Source organism: Eleutherodactylus coqui, chromosome 13, assembly GCF_035609145.1.
Source record: "Eleutherodactylus coqui strain aEleCoq1 chromosome 13, aEleCoq1.hap1, whole genome shotgun sequence".
NCBI lineage: Eukaryota > Metazoa > Chordata > Amphibia > Anura > Eleutherodactylidae > Eleutherodactylus > Eleutherodactylus coqui.
The window spans coordinates 67,770,233-67,789,605 of NC_089849.1; the positions used below are offsets into that span (position 1 = coordinate 67,770,233).

At 45.4% G+C, this 19,373-nt stretch overlaps 1 protein-coding gene across 4 annotated transcripts in view; it reads left to right on the top strand.

Moving 5' to 3' along the window:
• The first annotated feature begins 651 nt into the window (after window positions 1–651).
• The window catches only part of RNF157 (ring finger protein 157), a 63,552-nt gene continuing 44,830 nt past the window's right edge, over window positions 652–19,373 (top strand). For 3 of the 4 annotated variants that reach the window (XR_010787557.1, XM_066587288.1, XM_066587290.1), the window contains exons 1-3: window positions 652–733; window positions 3,980–4,122; window positions 14,017–14,135. Coding sequence is in view for 3 of the 4 variants with exons in the window: in XM_066587288.1 (XP_066443385.1) it covers window positions 4,035–4,122; window positions 14,017–14,135 (207 nt within the window). In the remaining variant the exon portion in view is untranslated. Of the gene's footprint in view, window positions 734–832; window positions 948–3,979; window positions 4,123–14,016; window positions 14,136–19,373 lie in introns of those variants that run through there. The other variant, XM_066587289.1, reaches the window with a different exon arrangement.

Genomic DNA, 19,373 nt, shown 5'->3' on the forward strand with positions numbered 1-19,373 from the left:
TCTATGTGTGAATGCACCCTAAGGTTATGTACACGTGTCGCTGACTTGCTGCTGACTTTGACATGGATTTTGGTGCAGATCTGCATCAGATTTCACTCCTTCAATTTAAAGTGTGCAGCAGTTTTAAAAATCCACTCTTTTTAGTAAAAAATGTTAAAACCCCATTTACCAACATTGTACTGTACATAGATTCTGTATCTTCCTGCAGAAGTCGGCCTAAAATCTGCAAAAAATTAAGCAATTGTCAACAGAAAATAAAAACCAGACAAATTATTTTTGTCCATAAAAAAGTGCAGGTCACGAACTGATCGTGTAATGACGCGAATGGCCACTAGATGGCGCTCCTCGTCAGTCTTCTCCTGCTGGTTTCTATCAATGACCTTTCCGCATTCGGATTCCTCGCTGCGTTCTCAGGGCCGCCATACTTATCACCGCCTCTCTCTGCATACTTATCGGCTGCTTCAGGCCTCGCTATGCCTCGGGGCTACGACACACACGGCATGTCAATCATCTGCCAGATCGCCTCCCACAGCTTTCAGTCCAGCCCACCCCCCGACTGGGACTTTAAACACGTGGTTCCCGTGTGAGAGAACATGGTTGTCATGGGGACGGTAACTCCGCCTTCTTCATCATCAATGGTAGAGTTGGCCGAGGGGGAGGGTTCCCAGCGCTAGAGTGACGTCACCGGTGTGTGCTGCAGCTGCTGCGGGGACCGGTGTCAGGAGCCGGACAGGTAACCGGAGCCGGGCGGGGTGCTGGGAGACGGGGCATTAGATGTCACTGGGAGGGGCAGCCAGGGCTGGGGTCTGATGCCAGGGACTGCGCGGCACATACAGGGCACGATGTATGGGGTTATATATAGCGTGAGATCCGCATGGATGAGGGTGGTGCTGTCACTCCCAGGGTGCGAGTAGTAGGATGGCAGCCAGCAGGGCTCTACTTCCTTGGTATGTAGATGGCAGATTATAGTGATGAGTGTAGGCACTATGTGCCCATGGTAAAGCTTCACTGTGTCTGATGTGTGCCTTGTGCCAGTGTGTGGGCACTATATACCCATGGTGAAGCTTCACTGTGTCTGATGTGTGCATTGTGCCAGTGTGTGGGCACTATATACCCATGGTAAAGCTTCACTGTGTCTGATGTGTGCATTGTGTGGGCACTATATACCCATGGTAAAGCTTCACTGTGTCTGATGTGTGCATTGTGCCAGTGTGTGGGCACTATATACCCATGGTAAAGCTTTATTGTGTCTGTGTGCATTGTGCCAGTGTGTGGGCACTATATACCCATGGGAAATCTTCACTATGTCTGTGTGCGTTGAGCAGGTATTATATACCCATGCTGAAGCTTCACTATGTCTATGTGCATTGTGCCAGTGTATGCCCACTATGTATCCATGGTAAGGCTTCACTGTGTCTGATGTGTGCATTTTGCCAGTGTGTGGGCACTATATATCCATGGTAAAGCTTCACTGTGTCTGATTGGTGCATTATCCCAGTGTGTGGGCACTATATACCCATGGTAACGCTTCACTGTCTGATGTGTGCATTATGCCAGTGTCTGGGCACTATATACCCAGAGTAAAGCTTCACTGTGTTTGTGTACATTGTGCCAGTGTGTGGGCACTGTACCTAATGGTAAAGTTTCACTGTTTCTGATGTGTGCATTGTGCCAATGTGTGGGTACTATATACCCATGGTAAAGCTTAGCTATGTCTGATGTGTGCATTGAGCGGGCACTATATACCCATGCTAAAGCTTCACTATGTCCGATGTGTGCCTTGTGCCAGTGTGTGGGCACTATATACCCATGCTAAAGCTTCACTATGTCTGATGTGTGCATTGTGCCAGTGTATGGCCACTATGTATCCTTGGTAAAGCGTAACTGTGTGCATTGTGCCAGTGTATGGGCACTGCATACCCACGGTAAAGCTTCGCTATGTCTGATGTGTCCATTGAGCGGGCACTATATACCCATGCTGAAGCTTCACTATGTCTGATGTGTGCATTGTGCCAGTGTACTGGCACTATATACCCATGCTGAAGCTTCACTATGTCTGATGTGTGCATTGTGCCAGTGTACTGGCACTATATACCCATGCTGAGGCTTCATTATGTCTGATGTGTGCATTGTGTCAGTGTATGGGCACTATATACCCATGGTAAAGCTTCACTGTGTCTGATCTGCATTGTGCCAGTGTGTGGGCACTGTATACCCATGGTAAACCTTCACTGTATCTGTGTGCATTGTGCCAGTGTGTGGGCACTGTATACCCATGGTAAACCTTCACTGTATCTGTGTGCATTATGCCAGTGTCTGGGCACTGTATACCCATGGTAAACCTTCACTGTATCTGTGTGCATTATGCCAGTGTCTGGGCACTAAATACCCATGGCAAAGCTTCACTGTGTCTGATTTGCATTGTGCCAGTGTGTGGGCACTACATACCCATGGTAAAACTTCACTGTGTCTGTGTGCATTGTGCCAGTGTGTGGGCAGTAAGTACTCATGGTAAAGCTTCAATGTGTTTGTGTGCATTGTGCCAGTGTGTGGGCACTGTACCTATGGTAACGTTTCACTGTTTCTGATGTGTGCCAGTGTGCAAGCACTGTACACATGGTGAAACTTCACTGTGTTTGTGTGCATTGTGCCAGTGTGTGGGGACTGTATACCCATGGTAAACTTCACTGTGCTGATGTGTGCATTGTGCCAGTGTGTGGGCACTGTATACCCACGGTAAAGCTTCACTGTGTCTGATGTGTGCATTGTGCCAGTGTGTGGGCACTATATACCCATTGTAAAGCTTCACTGTGTCTAGTGTGGCACTATATACCTATTGTAAAGCTTCACTGTGTCTTACGTGTGCATTGTGCCAGTGTGTGGACACTATATGTCCATGATAAAGCTTCACTGTGTCTTGTTTTGTGTGCATTGTGCCAGTGTGTGGGCACTATATACTTATGGTAAATCTTCACTGTGTTTGTGTGCATTGTGCCAGTGTGCGGGCTCTGTACCCATGGCAACTTTACACTGTTTCTGATGTGTGCTTTGTGCCAGTGTGCAAGCACTGTACCCATGGTAAATCTTCACTGTGTCTGATGTGCATTGTGCCAGTGTGTGGGCACCATATGCCCATGTTAAAGCTTTACTGTGTCTGTGTGCCATTGTGTGGTTACTGAATACCCATAGTAAAGCTTTAGTGTGTCTGATGGGTACGTTATGCCAGTGTGTGGGCAATTTATACTATTCTAAATCTTTACTGGTTGTGTGCATTGTGCCAGTGTGTGGGCACTATATACCCATGGTAAAGCTTTTCTGTGTGCATTGTGCCTGTACACGGGCACTATAAATCAATGGCAAAGCTTCATTGTGCCAGTGTGTTGGCACTGTACCCATAGTAACATTTCACTATTTCTGATGTGTGCGTGGTATTGTGTCATGGTGCCCACCATGAACTGGCAGAGATCAATAGCATTTCATGTCACCGAACCTCCACAAAGTCCATAAGGACTCGTGCACACTCGAACTTTAAAGTAGGCGAGAAGCGTACATGAAAAATTTTAACTTTTTTTTTTTTTGTGGGGCAGCAAATCGTAGTAGGCTACGCTTCTCAGTTCCACAAAAACTCCCAGAATTGTACGCCTTACTAAATGTAGTGAAATGTACTCATTGTTTGACCCTCTACAGCCTAGGGGTCCATCAAACCCTAGATTTTCATCCGTTTTGATGACAGTGTGGACCGGCCCTGAGGCAGTACAGCGTGGCCGTCACCCTGGCACTCGTGGTCTATAGTGGCACCGGCCTGTATACTGCAGGGTCATAAAGCAAGATCCTGGGTATAGAGGTCTGCTGGGCAGCAGGATCTAATCCCGGCAGGGTTACGTTTTCAGACGGCATGGCTGTAGCATTGGGGTCTCGTGTTTCACAGTAAGATGGTATAGGTTTACCTGATAACGGTCATATCGTCTCTTTATTCTAGTGACTGGTGAGATGGCAGGTCAGTGATAAGAACCGCTGCGTTCCTGTTGGTGAGGATGGGGGCGCTAACAAGCCGGCAGCACGCAGGAGTTGAAGAGGTGGATATGCCATCTAACTCCGTCTACAGATACCCACCCAAGTCAGGTGAGCACTGGGGAGGAGAGGCACGATGCTGATGGTGGGCGAGGACTTGTATCCGTTACTTTTATATTTTATTTCCTTTTCAATAAATGGCGCTATCTAATTAAATTGCTTAAGCCGAATATCAATTACTGCCCCTGAAACCTTCCATGAAATTATAAGGAATTTGTCCGGGTGAAATGTAAACATTTAAAGGCTCTGGCGTCTTTTGTTGGGTCCAAAGGCAAAGCTCTGTATGTTAGGGCATCACATTACCCCCAAGGATCTGCCTAGGGACTAATGCCCCTCATATGTTATCTGTGACTGTAGACAGTAATTTGGTGTTCTTTTGTAATCAACCTGAAGTCTTTGGGCCCGTTCACACGGAATGATCATCGTTCATTTTATTGCTGGATCGTGAGAAACGGAACAACCAGTTCAGTGTAATTCCTGCAAGCGACTGAGCAGCGAATGATAATTCGTTCGCTTATCATTTGTTGTTCAGTTTATGTAGGCATAAAAATCAAATGGCCCGTGTGAACAGGCAGTCATTCATCTATGAGTGGCTGCCTGTTTACTGTGTATAGAGGTGGTTGGAGATCTCTGGCGCGCTTTGCCTCCAGTCCCTGAGCAATTATCACTCCTGTGTGAAAGCACAGGAGCGATGATCATTGGGATGACTGTTGGGCACTTCAGCGCCCGATAATCATCCCGTGAGAAGAGCTCTTAGGCTATATAATCACGTGATCATCCGTGTGGGCACGAAACGCATCGAACTGCACACTGTTCGATGTTCACAAACCCTGCACATGCTATTCTCGTGCATGTGAAAAATCGGACCATGGGAATAGCCTTGTAGGGTATTACGAGGTTACAGGATGTCCGCAGAAAACGCGAACAGCAGACGGCCTGAAAATACGGCCGTTTCGATAGACCCCTGCAGTGTAGTGTTCAGAAACTGTTCTTCCTTCAAGGGGTTTTCTTATTTAGAAACCCAATCTTAAATGCCCTACTAAGCAATTCGGAGTTCATGGAGGGTCCCAGTTTTGGACCCGCATCTACTTGCTCTGTTTTAAAGAAACATTATCCTCCCGTAACAGGTACTGTGTAATGCTTTAGTCCACCTGTGGTGGCACTGCAGGGGAATTGGACACATATTGCGAGTTTACACCATAGAGTTCCTTGCAATGACCGTATCGTCAGGACCATTTTAAGATTATTGAAAGCGGATCATCCCTTAGAGCCCTTTTACATGAGCCGATAAATCATTTCTGCATCCAGTGGGAATCTGAAGATTATAGTTCAGTGTAAAAGCACGCCCCGACTGATCGATCAACGAGAATCCGTTCAGTTTCTGCATGCGGAAAACAGAACAATGGACCGGCCTATCTAAACAGCTTACTGTGAATGAATGAAGGTGGGATGGAATGATCCCCAGACTGCTCCGCCTCCATTCACTGAGCGATGCTCATTCCTTTGTAAAAGCACAGCAACGATTGGCGCTGGGGCGGCTTGTTGGGCATCTGTGCCCAAAAAGTCCTCCTATATAGTAAAGCCTATGACCTCATTGTTCCTCAGCCGAGTTACAATGTCGGGTGTTTTATGTTCTCCATATGGAAGCTATAATACATATAGCACTTGTCTGTTAACGGAACGGACGCAGAGGTCGCCAAGGGCACTTGAATCGCCTGTTTTGCAGATGTTCTAGTAGCGCCATTTTTAACACTGATAAAGGCAGAGGACCGGATTTACCATCGGTGAATCGTAAGATAACGGTTTCCAATTACTTATAGCATTAAAAAGTGCATTATTGAGTAATTTAAAAAAAAAACTGCTTTTTGTGCCACTTTTACACCTCGGCGTGTTATGCTGTAGCGAATACGAATATTTACTGGAACAGACAAATCCGGAGCGCCTTTCCTTTACACTGTGCTGTTCCTCTGTTGTTTCTCCTGAATATTTATAAATACACTGACAACTGGGTGTTACCATTTGTCTTGTCAGAGGCGTGGCCTTAGTCTGACATTTATTGAATAGTAGTAAAGCGCCCCCTACTGGTAACACCCAGTTTTCAGGTACATTTCTAGAAGGTCTATAAGCTTGTCAAAATGTTCTAAATCCCCGTGCTGCTTATGTGCTTCCTACAGAAATAGTTAATTTTAGAAATAATTGACTAGAAATGCTGCTTTTACTCATTAATACCCCCACAATTTGTAATATTTTCCTCTATACCAGTGTAGAAGGGGTTTTTCCACAAATTACTGTATATACATATTAAATGGGGTTCTGCAGGTGTAACGTTATTTCTCAGGGCCATCCACGTATAATATGGGTGTCTTATGTGGCTTAGCGATCTTCAGGCCCCACGGGCTCCTGTTGTTGCTGCTTGCTTTGCAACCCCTGTAGCTACACACTTGTCGATGGCTCTCCCATAGACATCCATGGAGCACCCCATGCACATCCTCACACACTTGTCAGTGGCTCTCCCATAGACATCCATGGAGCACCCCATGCACATCCTCACACACTTGTCAGTGGCTCTCCCATAGACATCCATGGAGCACTCCATGCACATCCTCACACACTTGTCAGTGGCTCTCCCATAGACATCCATGGAGCACCCCATGCACATCCTCACACACTTGTCAGTGGCTCTCCCATAGACATCCATGGAGCACTCCATGCACATCCTCACACACTTGTCAGTGGCTCTCCCATAGACATCCATGGAGCACTCCATGCACATCCTCACACACTTGTCAGTGGCTCTCCCATAGACATCCATGGAGCACTCCATGCACATCCTCACACACTTGTCAGTGGCTCTCCCATAGACATCCATGGAGCACCCCATGCACATCCTCACACACTTGTCAGTGGCTCTCCCATAGACATCCATGAAGCACCCCATGCACATCCTCGTCCGTAGCTCCATATATCTATTCCCATTAGTGATTGACCATAAAAGCGGGAATTGTGGCCCCTAATTCTTGCAAGCCTTTCATTCTGATAGTAGTTTAATATGATTAAACAGGGAGGGCCACAGAAAACTAGGCCGGCTCCACACTCTTATGGAACCTGTCTAAGAGGAAAATCTATCTTTGTTGCCCATAGCAACCAATCATAAATTCAATTTCTTATACCGCTGAGGTAAAATGAAAGCTGCGCTGTGATTGGTTGCTATTTCTTATTAGCCTAAGGTAAAACGAAAGCTGTGCTGTGATTGGTTGAATTTTCCGCTCTGTATGAACGTACCCTTAGGCTTATTTCACATGGGCGAGTGTGATATCGAGCCACGTAACTTGGCCTGATATTGCGCTCGCTAACGTGCTATTTCAGGTTGGATGCGAGCAATGTTTGTATCGAAACCACCTTGCATCAGCAGTCAGCCGCAGCGGAGGATCGCTTTGCATCGCATCGCATCACATCGCACTCGCGTGCACCTAGCACGCAGTGCGATGCTGCCACAGGCCTGATGGAAACCAATGGGAGATTGGAGGGCACGCCTAAACATAATACATGTTGCATTTAGTTTTTTTTATTTTCCCGCCTCACCCATGTTTATGACCACATGCAAAAGAACGGGGTTCATATTCGTACGTCTCGCAACGCACAAATCTCGTGCGAGTATCTTGACCATGTGAAACCGGCCTTACACAGCTCTCATAAGACTGTGTTGCTGGGATCAGAGGCGGGCTACTTTTCCATGACCCACCCTGTATTAAGGAATTGCTATTCATGCAGTTCTCCAATGTATCAATATATAATTACCAGCGCCTACAACTGTACCACGCACGTACGTCCCGCGCGGTGAGCACCCAGAAGGGCGCAGTACACCACTTACTGATGTGTGCCAACAAATCCGCATACACTTTCTTGCTGCGTAATACTAGCTAAGATAGTGCATGTTGTATCCGCATTTCGCGGGCTGTGTGAGAGGCACCATTGCTGGTCATGTAAAGTTAGTTACTGCATATTTTGTGCGCAAAACCCACGCTTGTGATACGTTGTAGAAAACGATAGTGCAAGAGTGTCCTTAATCACACGATCGATATTCTTGTACGATGCGATGCGCGCAAAACTCGCACGAATATGTAATACAGTCTTTTGAATGGATTCATTCGAACAACCGATTCTCACACACAAGAAAAAAATCGCTACATGTTCTATCTTTGGGAGTTCCCTCGGAATGCCTCGTCCATTGCTTGCCATGTAATGGCTTTTAAGTAGAGATGAGCGAGCATACTCGCTAATGGTAATTACTCGAGCGAGCATTGCCCTTAGCAAGTACCTGCCCACTCGGAAGAAAAGATTCAGATGCCGGCGGGGGAGAGCAGGGGCGAACATGGAGGAGATCTCTCTCTCCTGCCCCGCTCTCTCCTGCTCACTCCCGCAACTAACCGCTCCCCCGCACCCGCAGCCAAATCTTTTTTTCCAAGCGGGCAGTTACTCGCTAAGGACAATGCTCGCTCGAGTAATTGCCTTTAGCGAATATGCTCGCTCATCTCTACTTTTAAGGTTTCATTGAAATTGCATGCAATGTTTCCCATTGAAGTCAACACTTGCGATCCTATCACGTACGTGAAACATGCGCTTAAGGATCGCAATTTCACAGGAACGGTTTGATTTTTGAAAATCAAAAACACTTTGCCTTGCCGTAAAAATCCCATATCGGGTCGAGTTTCTTGCATGTGAAAAGAAAGTAGCCCTACAATAGGAGTTCTCTGATGACTTGGGAAGACGGTGCAGTTTCTTCTAATCAGTGTTGGCAGAAAGTGCAGAATGCTTTTAGGAGATCTTTTTTTAGATATCTCTAATGAGTTTGTACACCGAGAAGAGTCATCTGGGGGCACAGCAGCTATTGTAGCCACATCCTTTTGTATATAGAGTAAGTGTGAGGGTGTTTCACAGATCTGTCCCTCATGTCACATCTTGCTGTGTGACGGAAGCGGGGGGCTGTAAAATATATATATATATATATATATATATATATGTCACGTGTATGCATGGCTCTCTGGAAGTACTGTAGCAGCATGGCTTTGTAGATCAGACAATAGTCACAGCAGCCTGCGTGTCTGCATCCAGCGTGACTGCATTAACTTGCTGCATCAGCCCTGCAGAGCCTCGCACAGGGGCAGGAGTCTCTGCAGCGCTGTTGTCATTTCTTCAGTGTCCTAAGAGCAAGCAATGTCATTCTCTATTGTCAGCGCGCCACTTCGCTCCTCGGCCTGTTATTTCCTGCTTCGGTGTGACCAGGCAGATTTTTCCCAGGACCCGCTTCTATCCCATTTTATACAATGGGGTCATGCGTGCAGTTCCTTAAAATTGTCATCTATGCATATTGGAAAATGCAGACGGCGCTGTTATTCTGTAGATGCTTTGCTTGCCAATAATGACAGGAGGCGATGGAGTAGAGCGCTTGTCAAGTGTATGACCTCTGGAAAACTGAGTCTCCGTACAGATTGCCACCGCATTAACCCCTTAGATGCTAGCCTATTTTGTGCCTTTAAAACCAAGTGATTTTCATAACTTAGCTGTAGGAGAGCTTTTATGGGGGGGAGGGGGAGTGGGGGAGAGTTGTAAATTTTAATGGCACCACTCTGAGGTTCATATAATGTGTTGTAGAACTTTTTCATAACATTTTTTTTTTTTGTGGGCGGGAGGGGAAGTGTGAGATGGGAACCAACCTGTGCAGAAATTCTGCCATTGTTTTTGGGTTTCGTTTTTACAACATTCCCCATTCGGTAAAAATAACATGAGCATTTTCTTATGTTGATCAGCACAATTACTGCCATACCAAGTTTATAGCAAAAATTTTTTAACTACTTTTGCACAATAAAAACATGTTTTTAAAGAAAAACAATTGAATTTGCGAAGCCGCATTCAAAGGTCAAAAGAATTTATATTTTACTGGTAATGGAGTTGTGAGGTCTTGTTTTTTTGCAAGAAGAGTTGTAGTTTTTATTAGTAACAGTTTGAGGTACATGTGACTTTTTTGGATTGCTTTTCATTCCTTTTTTTGGGGGGGGGGAAATGCAAAAACTATCAGTTCCAGCATTACTTTTTAAAACCATTTTTATGATCACAATGCGAGATAAATAAAATATTTTCATTGTCGGGGTCATTATGAAAGCGGTAATGCCTATTATGTGTTGCGTTTTGAAAAAAAAATTTTTTTTAAATATGTTTTACATTTAATATGGGTTTTTAGTGGGGGGGGGAGAGTCAAATACTCTTTTCTTTATTTTACGCTTTATTGAATTCTTTTTGACGCCTTTTTTTTTTCTTTGCCTGAAGGAGATTTGAAAATAAGATTGTTTGATCACTAGAATAGTACACTGCACTACTTACGCAGTGCATTCTACTAAGTCTATGGCAGCAGCCTAATAGACTCTGGGTGGGCGGGGCCTAGTAGGCTGACTTACACTGTAGACATGGAGGACCTTTTGTCAGGCTTCCGGCTCCATTGGAATCCATTAGTACTTTGCAATCGCATTGCAGGGTGCCGATAGGTGACAGAAGGAACCCCCTAGTGGCATATAAAGGTTTAAATTGCCAGGATCTGAGGTTTCTCTGCTCTTGGCAGTTAGAGCAGGAGCCTGGCTGTCAGTAGTCAGCCAAACCACCACCTTAAAGGATGTGTATGCAAATTCAAAGTCCATGAGTGGACGCGTTAACTTTCTTTGGTTTTTTTTTCTTCACATTTTGTTACATCTCAGGTGGTCCTTTTGTTAGAACTTCTTAAAATGAACTCCCATTTTGCTATAACAGTATTGTCCCCCCCACCACTCACCCCCCCCCCCCCCACATCTCCAGGCCTCATCCTTCATTGCACCTCTACCTCTGCTATTAAATAATGCAGGTAATTCAGAAAGCCGTCTGCATGAATAATATATTGTGTAGAGGAAGTTCTAGCATTTTATGAGTGTTAAATTGTTTCATGTCACGGATTAACCCCTTGCCACCTGAAAGTCAGTTCTGCTCCGGCGCTGGGGTGGCAGAGGCGGCGGTCACTGCCCTTTCGGTGTCACTGTGCTCTGTCTGACTCGCACACGGGTTTGGTATAAATAGGTCATACATTGAATTATACTTAATATATTCTAGACGTTCGACTCCTGACAGGCCTTCCAATATGGATTATTCATAAGGTTTCTGTCAGACCTTCAGAAAGGCTGCTCACCTTAATGACTTTCGGCTGCATACTCTTAATTGTGGGCTGATATTTCACATTTAGTTTTTTTATGGTCTTCTAATTTTGTGTGGAGTCATTTCTCTGACTTTTATTCCCCCTATTAAGTAATTTTCAGTGCCTCTGCTGCCATATGTTACTTCCATCGTACATATGTTCTGCTGGAGTTAATACATCACTTACCACCCGACAAGGTCCATGTTGTAATCCCTTCTTAAAGAGTTAATCCCCGTAAAATAAAACACTAGTAAACATATGTCCTTGAGTTCTCCTTTTCTGCCAAGCTGTTGAAAACTTTCTCTGGTTGTTTCCGATTATACACTCCATCATTACTGCATTAGGAACACTCCCTCGGTGACGGGTTGGTCCACCTTGTTGGATGGCTTTCAGACATCGAAGAACAGGTTCCACAAGGTGGTGAACCTTCTCCATACTCCACTCGTCCTATGCCGGCTACGGCAGCTCTGTCAGTTGGCGCACACTTTGCGGATTAGTGGGAGCAGATATTATAGCCCTTTCCAGTATATCACAATTATGGTAAATAGGGTTACAGTCTGGTAACTTTGGGGACCAAGGCAATGTGGAGAATTCACAGTTGTGTTCCTCCAACCACTTCCTATAGCTCCGAGCTCAAAGACACAGTGTTGTCCTGTTGAACGATGGCACCAAGGTTGGAAGGCTTCCTGAAGATATGAATGGTCAGCTCACAGGTCCCTGTAGCGTTGACCATTCGAGGGTTGTGGTATGATGACCAACGGTCCTAGGCCATGCCAGGAAAATGCTCCCCAGACCACGACACCACCAGCCTATTGAACCCCCAGTGGTACATCCATGGGTTACGGCTTCATGCTGGTTACGCCAGATGGGGACCTGGCCATCCGAATGGTCCAGCAGGAAGTGGGACTTTTACTAAAGGGAATGTGAAACAAATTCGACATAGTGTATTGTCGATTTACAATTTTGGTAAAATTTTGTTTTCTGAAATTGTATTCCATTAAAGATATTTTAGGTTCTATCTGAATAGTTTGATTATTTTATTATAATGGTGATGAAAAGCCTGATGTTAACATTTTAATACAGTAAATTTATTAATATACGGAGTCGGAAAAAATTGAGGACTCTGAGTTGGAGGTTTGGCTTACAGACTCCACAGCCCTGCTGGTCGCTCCATATGACCATCTGACATTTGTCCAGGGTTCATTGACCTCTTTCCTGGGCCCATGCGAGGCACTGTTGGCGATGTCGTGGAATCACCTGGGGCACCCTTGTTGGTCTTCAGCTGTTGAACCCCAGTCGGCACAAGTTACACCGCATGGTCATTGTGGAAATTTGGATTACTTTCTTGCTGTTGTACTGGGTCAGTTGGCCCAGTATGGCATGTTGCTGAAATACCAGATGCGCCACCCGATGTTTGACTCTAGGATCAACCACCCGTTCTCTGCCACTGTGTGATCTTCTAAGTCCATGGTTCAACCTGTTTTGGTACACTCTTGCTACCGTGGTTTGGGAACAACTAACAAGTGCGACTGTTTCAGAAATGCTGGCATCAAATGGGCACCAACAATCTGCCCACTGCCAAAGTCACTCAAGTCACGTTTGCCCATGACTGCCAAATGTTGTCTTTGCTGTGCCAAGGAGGGGTCAGTATATTAGCAGAGATCAAATTGTGATGCCACGTTGCTGATCACAAGATGTCACTCGCCAGCTGTTCCTAATGCAATGATAGTTTAGTGAACACCATTTTTACCGCTCCCACAGGGGTTGTCACCAGCTCCTAATCTGAGACCATCCTGAGGCTGCTGCACTATTGGAATTGGACAACTCTGCATACTTTCATTCTGATTTGAAGCTGAATGACAACAGTTATCGTAGTTGTGGTGATACATTTTTGTATCATGCAGCCCTCATCTTTTCCAGATCTTTAGATTGTTAGCTCTTATGGGAACGGCTACAACCTAGAGTATGTAGTGTCACACAGAGGTTTAACTTGAAGCTTCTGGGCCCCAGTGCAAAATTTGTATTGGGACCATCAACTATAATGCTTTATTCATAGTACTGGGCTCCCTCTATGGAGAAGAGAGGCCTTAACGTCTCATGTCCACAGGTGGGAGCCCTCAGTGGAATCCGATCCTACCCATGGCAGAGGACACTGTGGTTGTTCTATTGAAATCCATTGGTACTTTGCAATTGCATTGCAGGGTGCCAATAGGTGACAGAAGGAACCCCCTTGTGGCATATAAAGGTTTAAATTGCCAGGATCTGAGGTTTCTCTGCTCTTGGCAGTTAGAGCAGGAGCCTGGCTGTCAGTCAGCCAAGCCACCACCTTAAAGGATGTGTATGCAAATTCAAACCCATGAGTGGTCAGTCCGGGTATTTTTTTCTTTGAACTCCTGTTTTCCCGCGGAATCTGCAGATCGGATGGCTTCCATTGATTTCAATGGAAGCCATCCATGCGTGATCCGCACTGAAATGGAGAGTGCTGTGGCTTTATTTGTTTGGGTTTTTATTTCATTTGCGAACGCCCATGTATTCCTATGGGCGGCTTGATTTGTGGATCTTCCGCATGGGTGACCTGCATTGTTTCCGTAAATCGGATCCGCCCCTGGACATTGGGTCTAAGGGTCTCCTAAGGCTCGTGGGCACGGGTTCAACTGCATCCCCTATAGTTACGCCTGCAGAATATAATGCAGTGCCTATGTTTTCTGATTTGTCCATCTTTCTATTCGCAGGAAGTTACTTTGCAAGCCATTTTATCATGGGTGGAGAGAAATTTGAGTCCAGCCATCCTGAAGGTTACCTTTTTGGTGAAAACAGCGACCTGAACTTCCTCGGGAGTCGCCCCGTCACGGTATGTGCACTGATTGCTGCTGTTTTGGTAATCTCGGTGGTCTATGCTCTTAATCCTAGTAAAAAAAAAAAAATCTATATTAATGCATGCCATATGGGTGAAATGCTCTTAAGGCAATCGTGTTTTATCTGCAGAGTTTTGCTCCATAGCGATCAGTTCATGTATACAGAACATCCCTCTAATTGCTTCCTAACATAAGCCAGCAAAGCATCTATCTGTTTACAAGTCCACACACTGCCCCCTCCGTCTAGCGTGAGCCTATGTGTTGGGGGCACACCAGGATACCCCCGCCTCCCTTATGCAGGGACGGATCACAGTGCTTACACGTGTAGAGCTAATCCTGCACACATGCAGTGTTAACCCTCGCTGCTACTTGACCAGAATCGGTTTGGTTGTGGCTTTACCTTCCCAGTTCTTCATTAATTCACTACGGCGTCGTGAACATCATTGTGTAACAACGCAATATATGCATGCGTGTGTATATAACGTATATCCTTATACGCATGGATTCAATCAAATGAATGCAGACTGGATGCTTCTGTCGACACGTTCATCCACTTTGTAAACACCTTTTAAAGCCCTTGCGGCTGGTTTCCCCTAGGAGGCCATAGCTAAACCTGCACAAAGACCATCGCTGTCGTACTGGGGTCATATTTCCGAAGCCAACTTTTAGGTAGTACATAAGGATGCCGCTCAGGAGCTATGAACTGCATGCGGTTTTAGGCTTTGTTCAGGTTTATGTCCTCCCGTTTAAAGCGACCCTCCGATTTCAAGACCGTATTCTGTCCCAGGACCGGAAGGGGTATATTACCTGCAGTTGTTCTTCTCTGCTGTCCTTCCGATTCCGCTGTTCCAGTTTTTGGCCATCCACAATGGTTGATGCAATCTTCAGACTACCTAATTCCACACCGTGCACTGGTGTTAGACTACCATTGCACTATACCTCCTCTCTGATTGGCCAGAGTTGCTCACATGATTAACAATGGCCAATCAAAGAGCAGTGCAGATAGGTAGTTGGACAGCTGAGAATGGGGGCTGAAACTGGTGGATTGGATGGGTGTCAGACGAGAACCACTGCTGGTTATATACCTTCCTTTCCCCTGTTCCCCCTGAATTTTCTACTGAAACTGGAAGGTTGCTTTAACACATACACCCGGATGTATCCATCACCCAATTTTAAAGACTACTTATTATTATAGGCCTCAATCAAGCTAATGTAACTGTGTGGACACGTGTACACTGGGAGCTTTTCATGTGTACATGCTAATCGTACATCAGAAATGAGTTGTGAACAGGGCCTTAGGCCTCCTTCACACGGGCGACACGGCATCGCCGCTAGAAAATTGCAGCGATATCGCATCGCTGGTCCGTGCAATATCGCTGCGTCTTCTCGCGGCAATACCGCGCTTTTGTAGCACCACATGCTTTTCAGGGGAGGAGGGGCTTGAAATAAAAGCTCTACTTTGAAAAACAAGCCCTAACTGCAGGTCTTAACGGTGCACCAACCACCGGATGCAGTAATTCATGTAGATCCCATGAACCTTATGGCTGGACCATTCATAAGTAATGGACTGGCAAGGAATTGAGATCTTTAATTGTAAGATACTTTTGGGAGTCGTAGAGGAGCCTAACGTTAGGCAAAGATGAACTTTTTGTTTTTGCCTAGACATAAGGGCCTTTTAAAGGGGTCAATAATCAGCCGAAGAAAAGTTCTTAAGAACGTCAATTCCTGAGCGTTGTCCTCTGTGAACAAGGTAGGGAGCTAAAAAATAAGTTTGTCGGCAACATATCTCCCAGTGTTAACAGGAAATGTGGTGGTGACAGTATACAAACTCTATGGGACCTGCAAAAAATTGCGTGATTCGCCTCCATACAGTTTACAACGGTGCATGTAAAAGGGCCTTTAAATGAGCACTGATCGCTTAGTTATATTATTGATCAGTGCTGCTTCGGGCACTTTAAAACCTTGCAGTGTGAAGAATGAGCTGATACATAGCGGTAACCCATTCATGGCGTGTAGGACTGCCAACTTGGTCTGTAGGAGTGCGAATGAAATATGCATGGTGATGAGCTGCGCTTCATTCCTCTTCCCACATACAGCGTGTCTAAAAATGGCCGGATAGACTACATGGCTGATTTAGTCATAAGAAAAGCTAACACTTCTGCTGCTGCTATAGCTCCCTACCCAGATGCAACGTTACCTGTGCAATGCCATATTCCATATACACAGACTGAACACCGCTGGGTTTTATATATGAGAAAGGGCTTCTAATTGGAACCAGATTGCAGCCGTCTCCTTTCTTTTTTCTTCTCTGGCATACGTGTTATCCCCTGCCCACAAAGTAGAGATCAGCATGTGCCAAGTATGTTCTAATTATTATTTGTGCATAAGATGCCGACGTATCAGGCTGCGTTCAGACCTGGCAAACATCCTGGACTAAATGGTGCAGCATGCCGCACTATTCTGGGTACAGTGATGGGAAAAACCCTCACAAATCCCCACTGTAGTCAATGGGGTGCATTGGGCACCGTTCTTGGCGGCCCACTTTTCTATTCCTATGAAACGGGGAAAAAAAGGAATGTCTAAATGCAGAGTCTAAGGGCTCCCACAATGGGACATTCACGTAAAAAAAAAACGCAGTGATATCGCGATCGCCAGTGCGCAGAAGCCCTAAGGGTAGCTTTTACACTGAGCAGCTGTCGTTCAGGTAGCCTCTTAGAAAAGTCGCTGAAACGCACGACTGACAGTTGTTGGAAAGCTTTTACACAGAGTGCTTATTGTTTATTAGTTGTTCGCCGGCACATCGTTCGTAGAGGGCATCTCCATGCAGATTATTTTGCAAGTCTTTTGGATACAAACAACTGTGAGTTAAAACAAAGACTAATGAGCGATTTATCGCTCCTAACCCTGTTGGTGGCCATTTTCACATGGAGTGACTGTCATTTGAATTCGCTCTTTCAAGCAATTGTTTGGGCGATGCTTGTTCCATGTAAAGCCATTCTAATGGGCCATTTACATGGCCGATAAATCGTTCAGATTCCCACTTCATTGAACTTCTTTGACCCTTTGAAAAAATGTTTCTTTGTTTTTTAGTCCCTCAAACTCACTTGAGGATGCGAATCGCTAGGGTAGTGCACGGCCAAGCCTAGAACAGCAGCCTCTTAGACTCTGCCTGAGTCTTAAAAGTTCAATAAACTTTAATTTCATAGAATGGTAGAGTTGGAAGGGACCTCCAGGGTCATTGGGTCCAACCCCCTGCTCAGTGCAGGAGCACTTATTCATCAGATACTTTTTTTTAATTGGATTTAAAATTTTTTCCCATAAATCAATTTTTTAAATAGCTATAGTAGGGATTGAAAAAAAAAAAAAGTTGAGCAACACACAAGATTCCCCCCCCCCATATTCCGCCATTGTATTTTGGGTTTTGTTGGGTTTTGCTATAAAAATAGCTGTGCATTTTTCACTGAGGCAGAAGAATCAACTGGGTAACTTTGAAATAGTTTCATTCACTGTAAGGATTCCGTGTCTCTAAAACATAACCTTTATTAAATTAAAATCTAAAACTGATTCGTGAATCTAACGTGCGCACAAGAAGAGTTCCCAACTCGTAAAAATAGAAAAAGATTAGCAGCACTGAGAACCTGAAATACCGCCTTTTGAATGGCTTGGTCAGGCACCCTTGTGGCTGTAATGATAAAACGCCACAAATATTAAAGAGTGCTCCCTAACCGACCGGGTCTAATATAGCGCTATTTCTATACCGAGTTGTTGATTATAAATTTCTTAGAGGCAAAAAATTCCACTAAAGTTGTCACTATACTGGCTAAAAAAGTCCAGTTTGGAGTAGAAGTTCAACGCGTTTCCACTACGGTGAGGTAGCTTCATCAGGAACTTATCTACTTAGGGGAAAAAAGGTATAATGGATAAACCACCTAGGGAGACGAGCTCAATAATGCCGTCTACACTGACCGAGCGTGAGGAGCACACTTCGGTACTCTAAGGTTGAAATCTTGTGTCCTAAAATTATTCAACCACCACCTCAATCCCTATCAGCAGCCAAAATAACAAAATGGTAGCATCACTGGCCTTAGTGGTAGGCTAGTGGCTAATGAAAATAGCTGTACAGTAGAGATGAGCGAGTATACTCGCTAAGGCACATTACTCGAGCGAGTAGTGCCTTAGCCGAGTATCTCCCCGCTCGTCTCTAAAGATTCGGGTGCCGGCACGGAGCGGGGAGCGGCGGGGGAGAGCAGGGAGGAACGGAGGGGAGATCTCTTTCTCCCCCCCAGCTCCACCTCGCTTCCCGCCGCATCTCACCTGTCGCCCGTGCCGGCCCCCGAATCTTTAGAGACGAGCGGGGAGATACTCGGCTAAGGCACTACTCGCTCGAGTAATGTGCCTTAGCGAGTATACTCGCTCATCTCTACTGTACAGGTTTAAATCCCATTGGTTAGGTCAGTAAAAAGGACTATTGGCCGTCAATAAGGGGATAAGTGGTAGTGGGGACGGTGTGGCAGTCGCAGTGCACCCCTGCACCACCCTACCGTTTGCAGCCATATTGCCCCATGGCATATCAGGATAGAGGCGACTCGTCAGTGGCGCTTGTTAGATTGCGTCCATGAAGATAGAGTTTCACTAGACGCGTGTCTCTTAAGAACAATCATCTTGCAGCGCTAGAACTATTCCGATGGGGTAACCTCTATTTTGTGTGCTGGGCACAAATGCAATGTTTGTGGGTACAAAGTATCCGATGATTGACATTCTTCCTAATTTCCTTTTCATTCACATTTATGTCTTCACTCTGTGTAAAGGAGTTTTTCTGCTTGTCTGGGCAATGATCAGTCATGGGTAAGGTGATGACGAGCAATCCAGAGATAAATGGGCTTTAGTTCTCAGTCCTTTTAGTGGTAGCAAGGTTAAATGAGTACTTCCCAGGGGGAAGAGGAACATGCCGGTGACACCCGACTGACAGGACAGGGGGGCTTATACAGGGTCGGAGTAAATATAGCTGTGTCCAAGACCCCCGTTCACTACTCTCAGCTCCCCTTTAAAAATACTCCAGCAATTAATTGACAACCGCACATCAGACTGTAAGATATTGGACTCCAAACCAATATTCTACTCGTTATTATATATCCTTAAAAGAGATCAGACTCAGAAAACTGGTGTTATAAATCTACGTCCGCCCAACAGATAGAATATCAATTACATCCCAGGCAAGTCGCATGTAGTTTGAT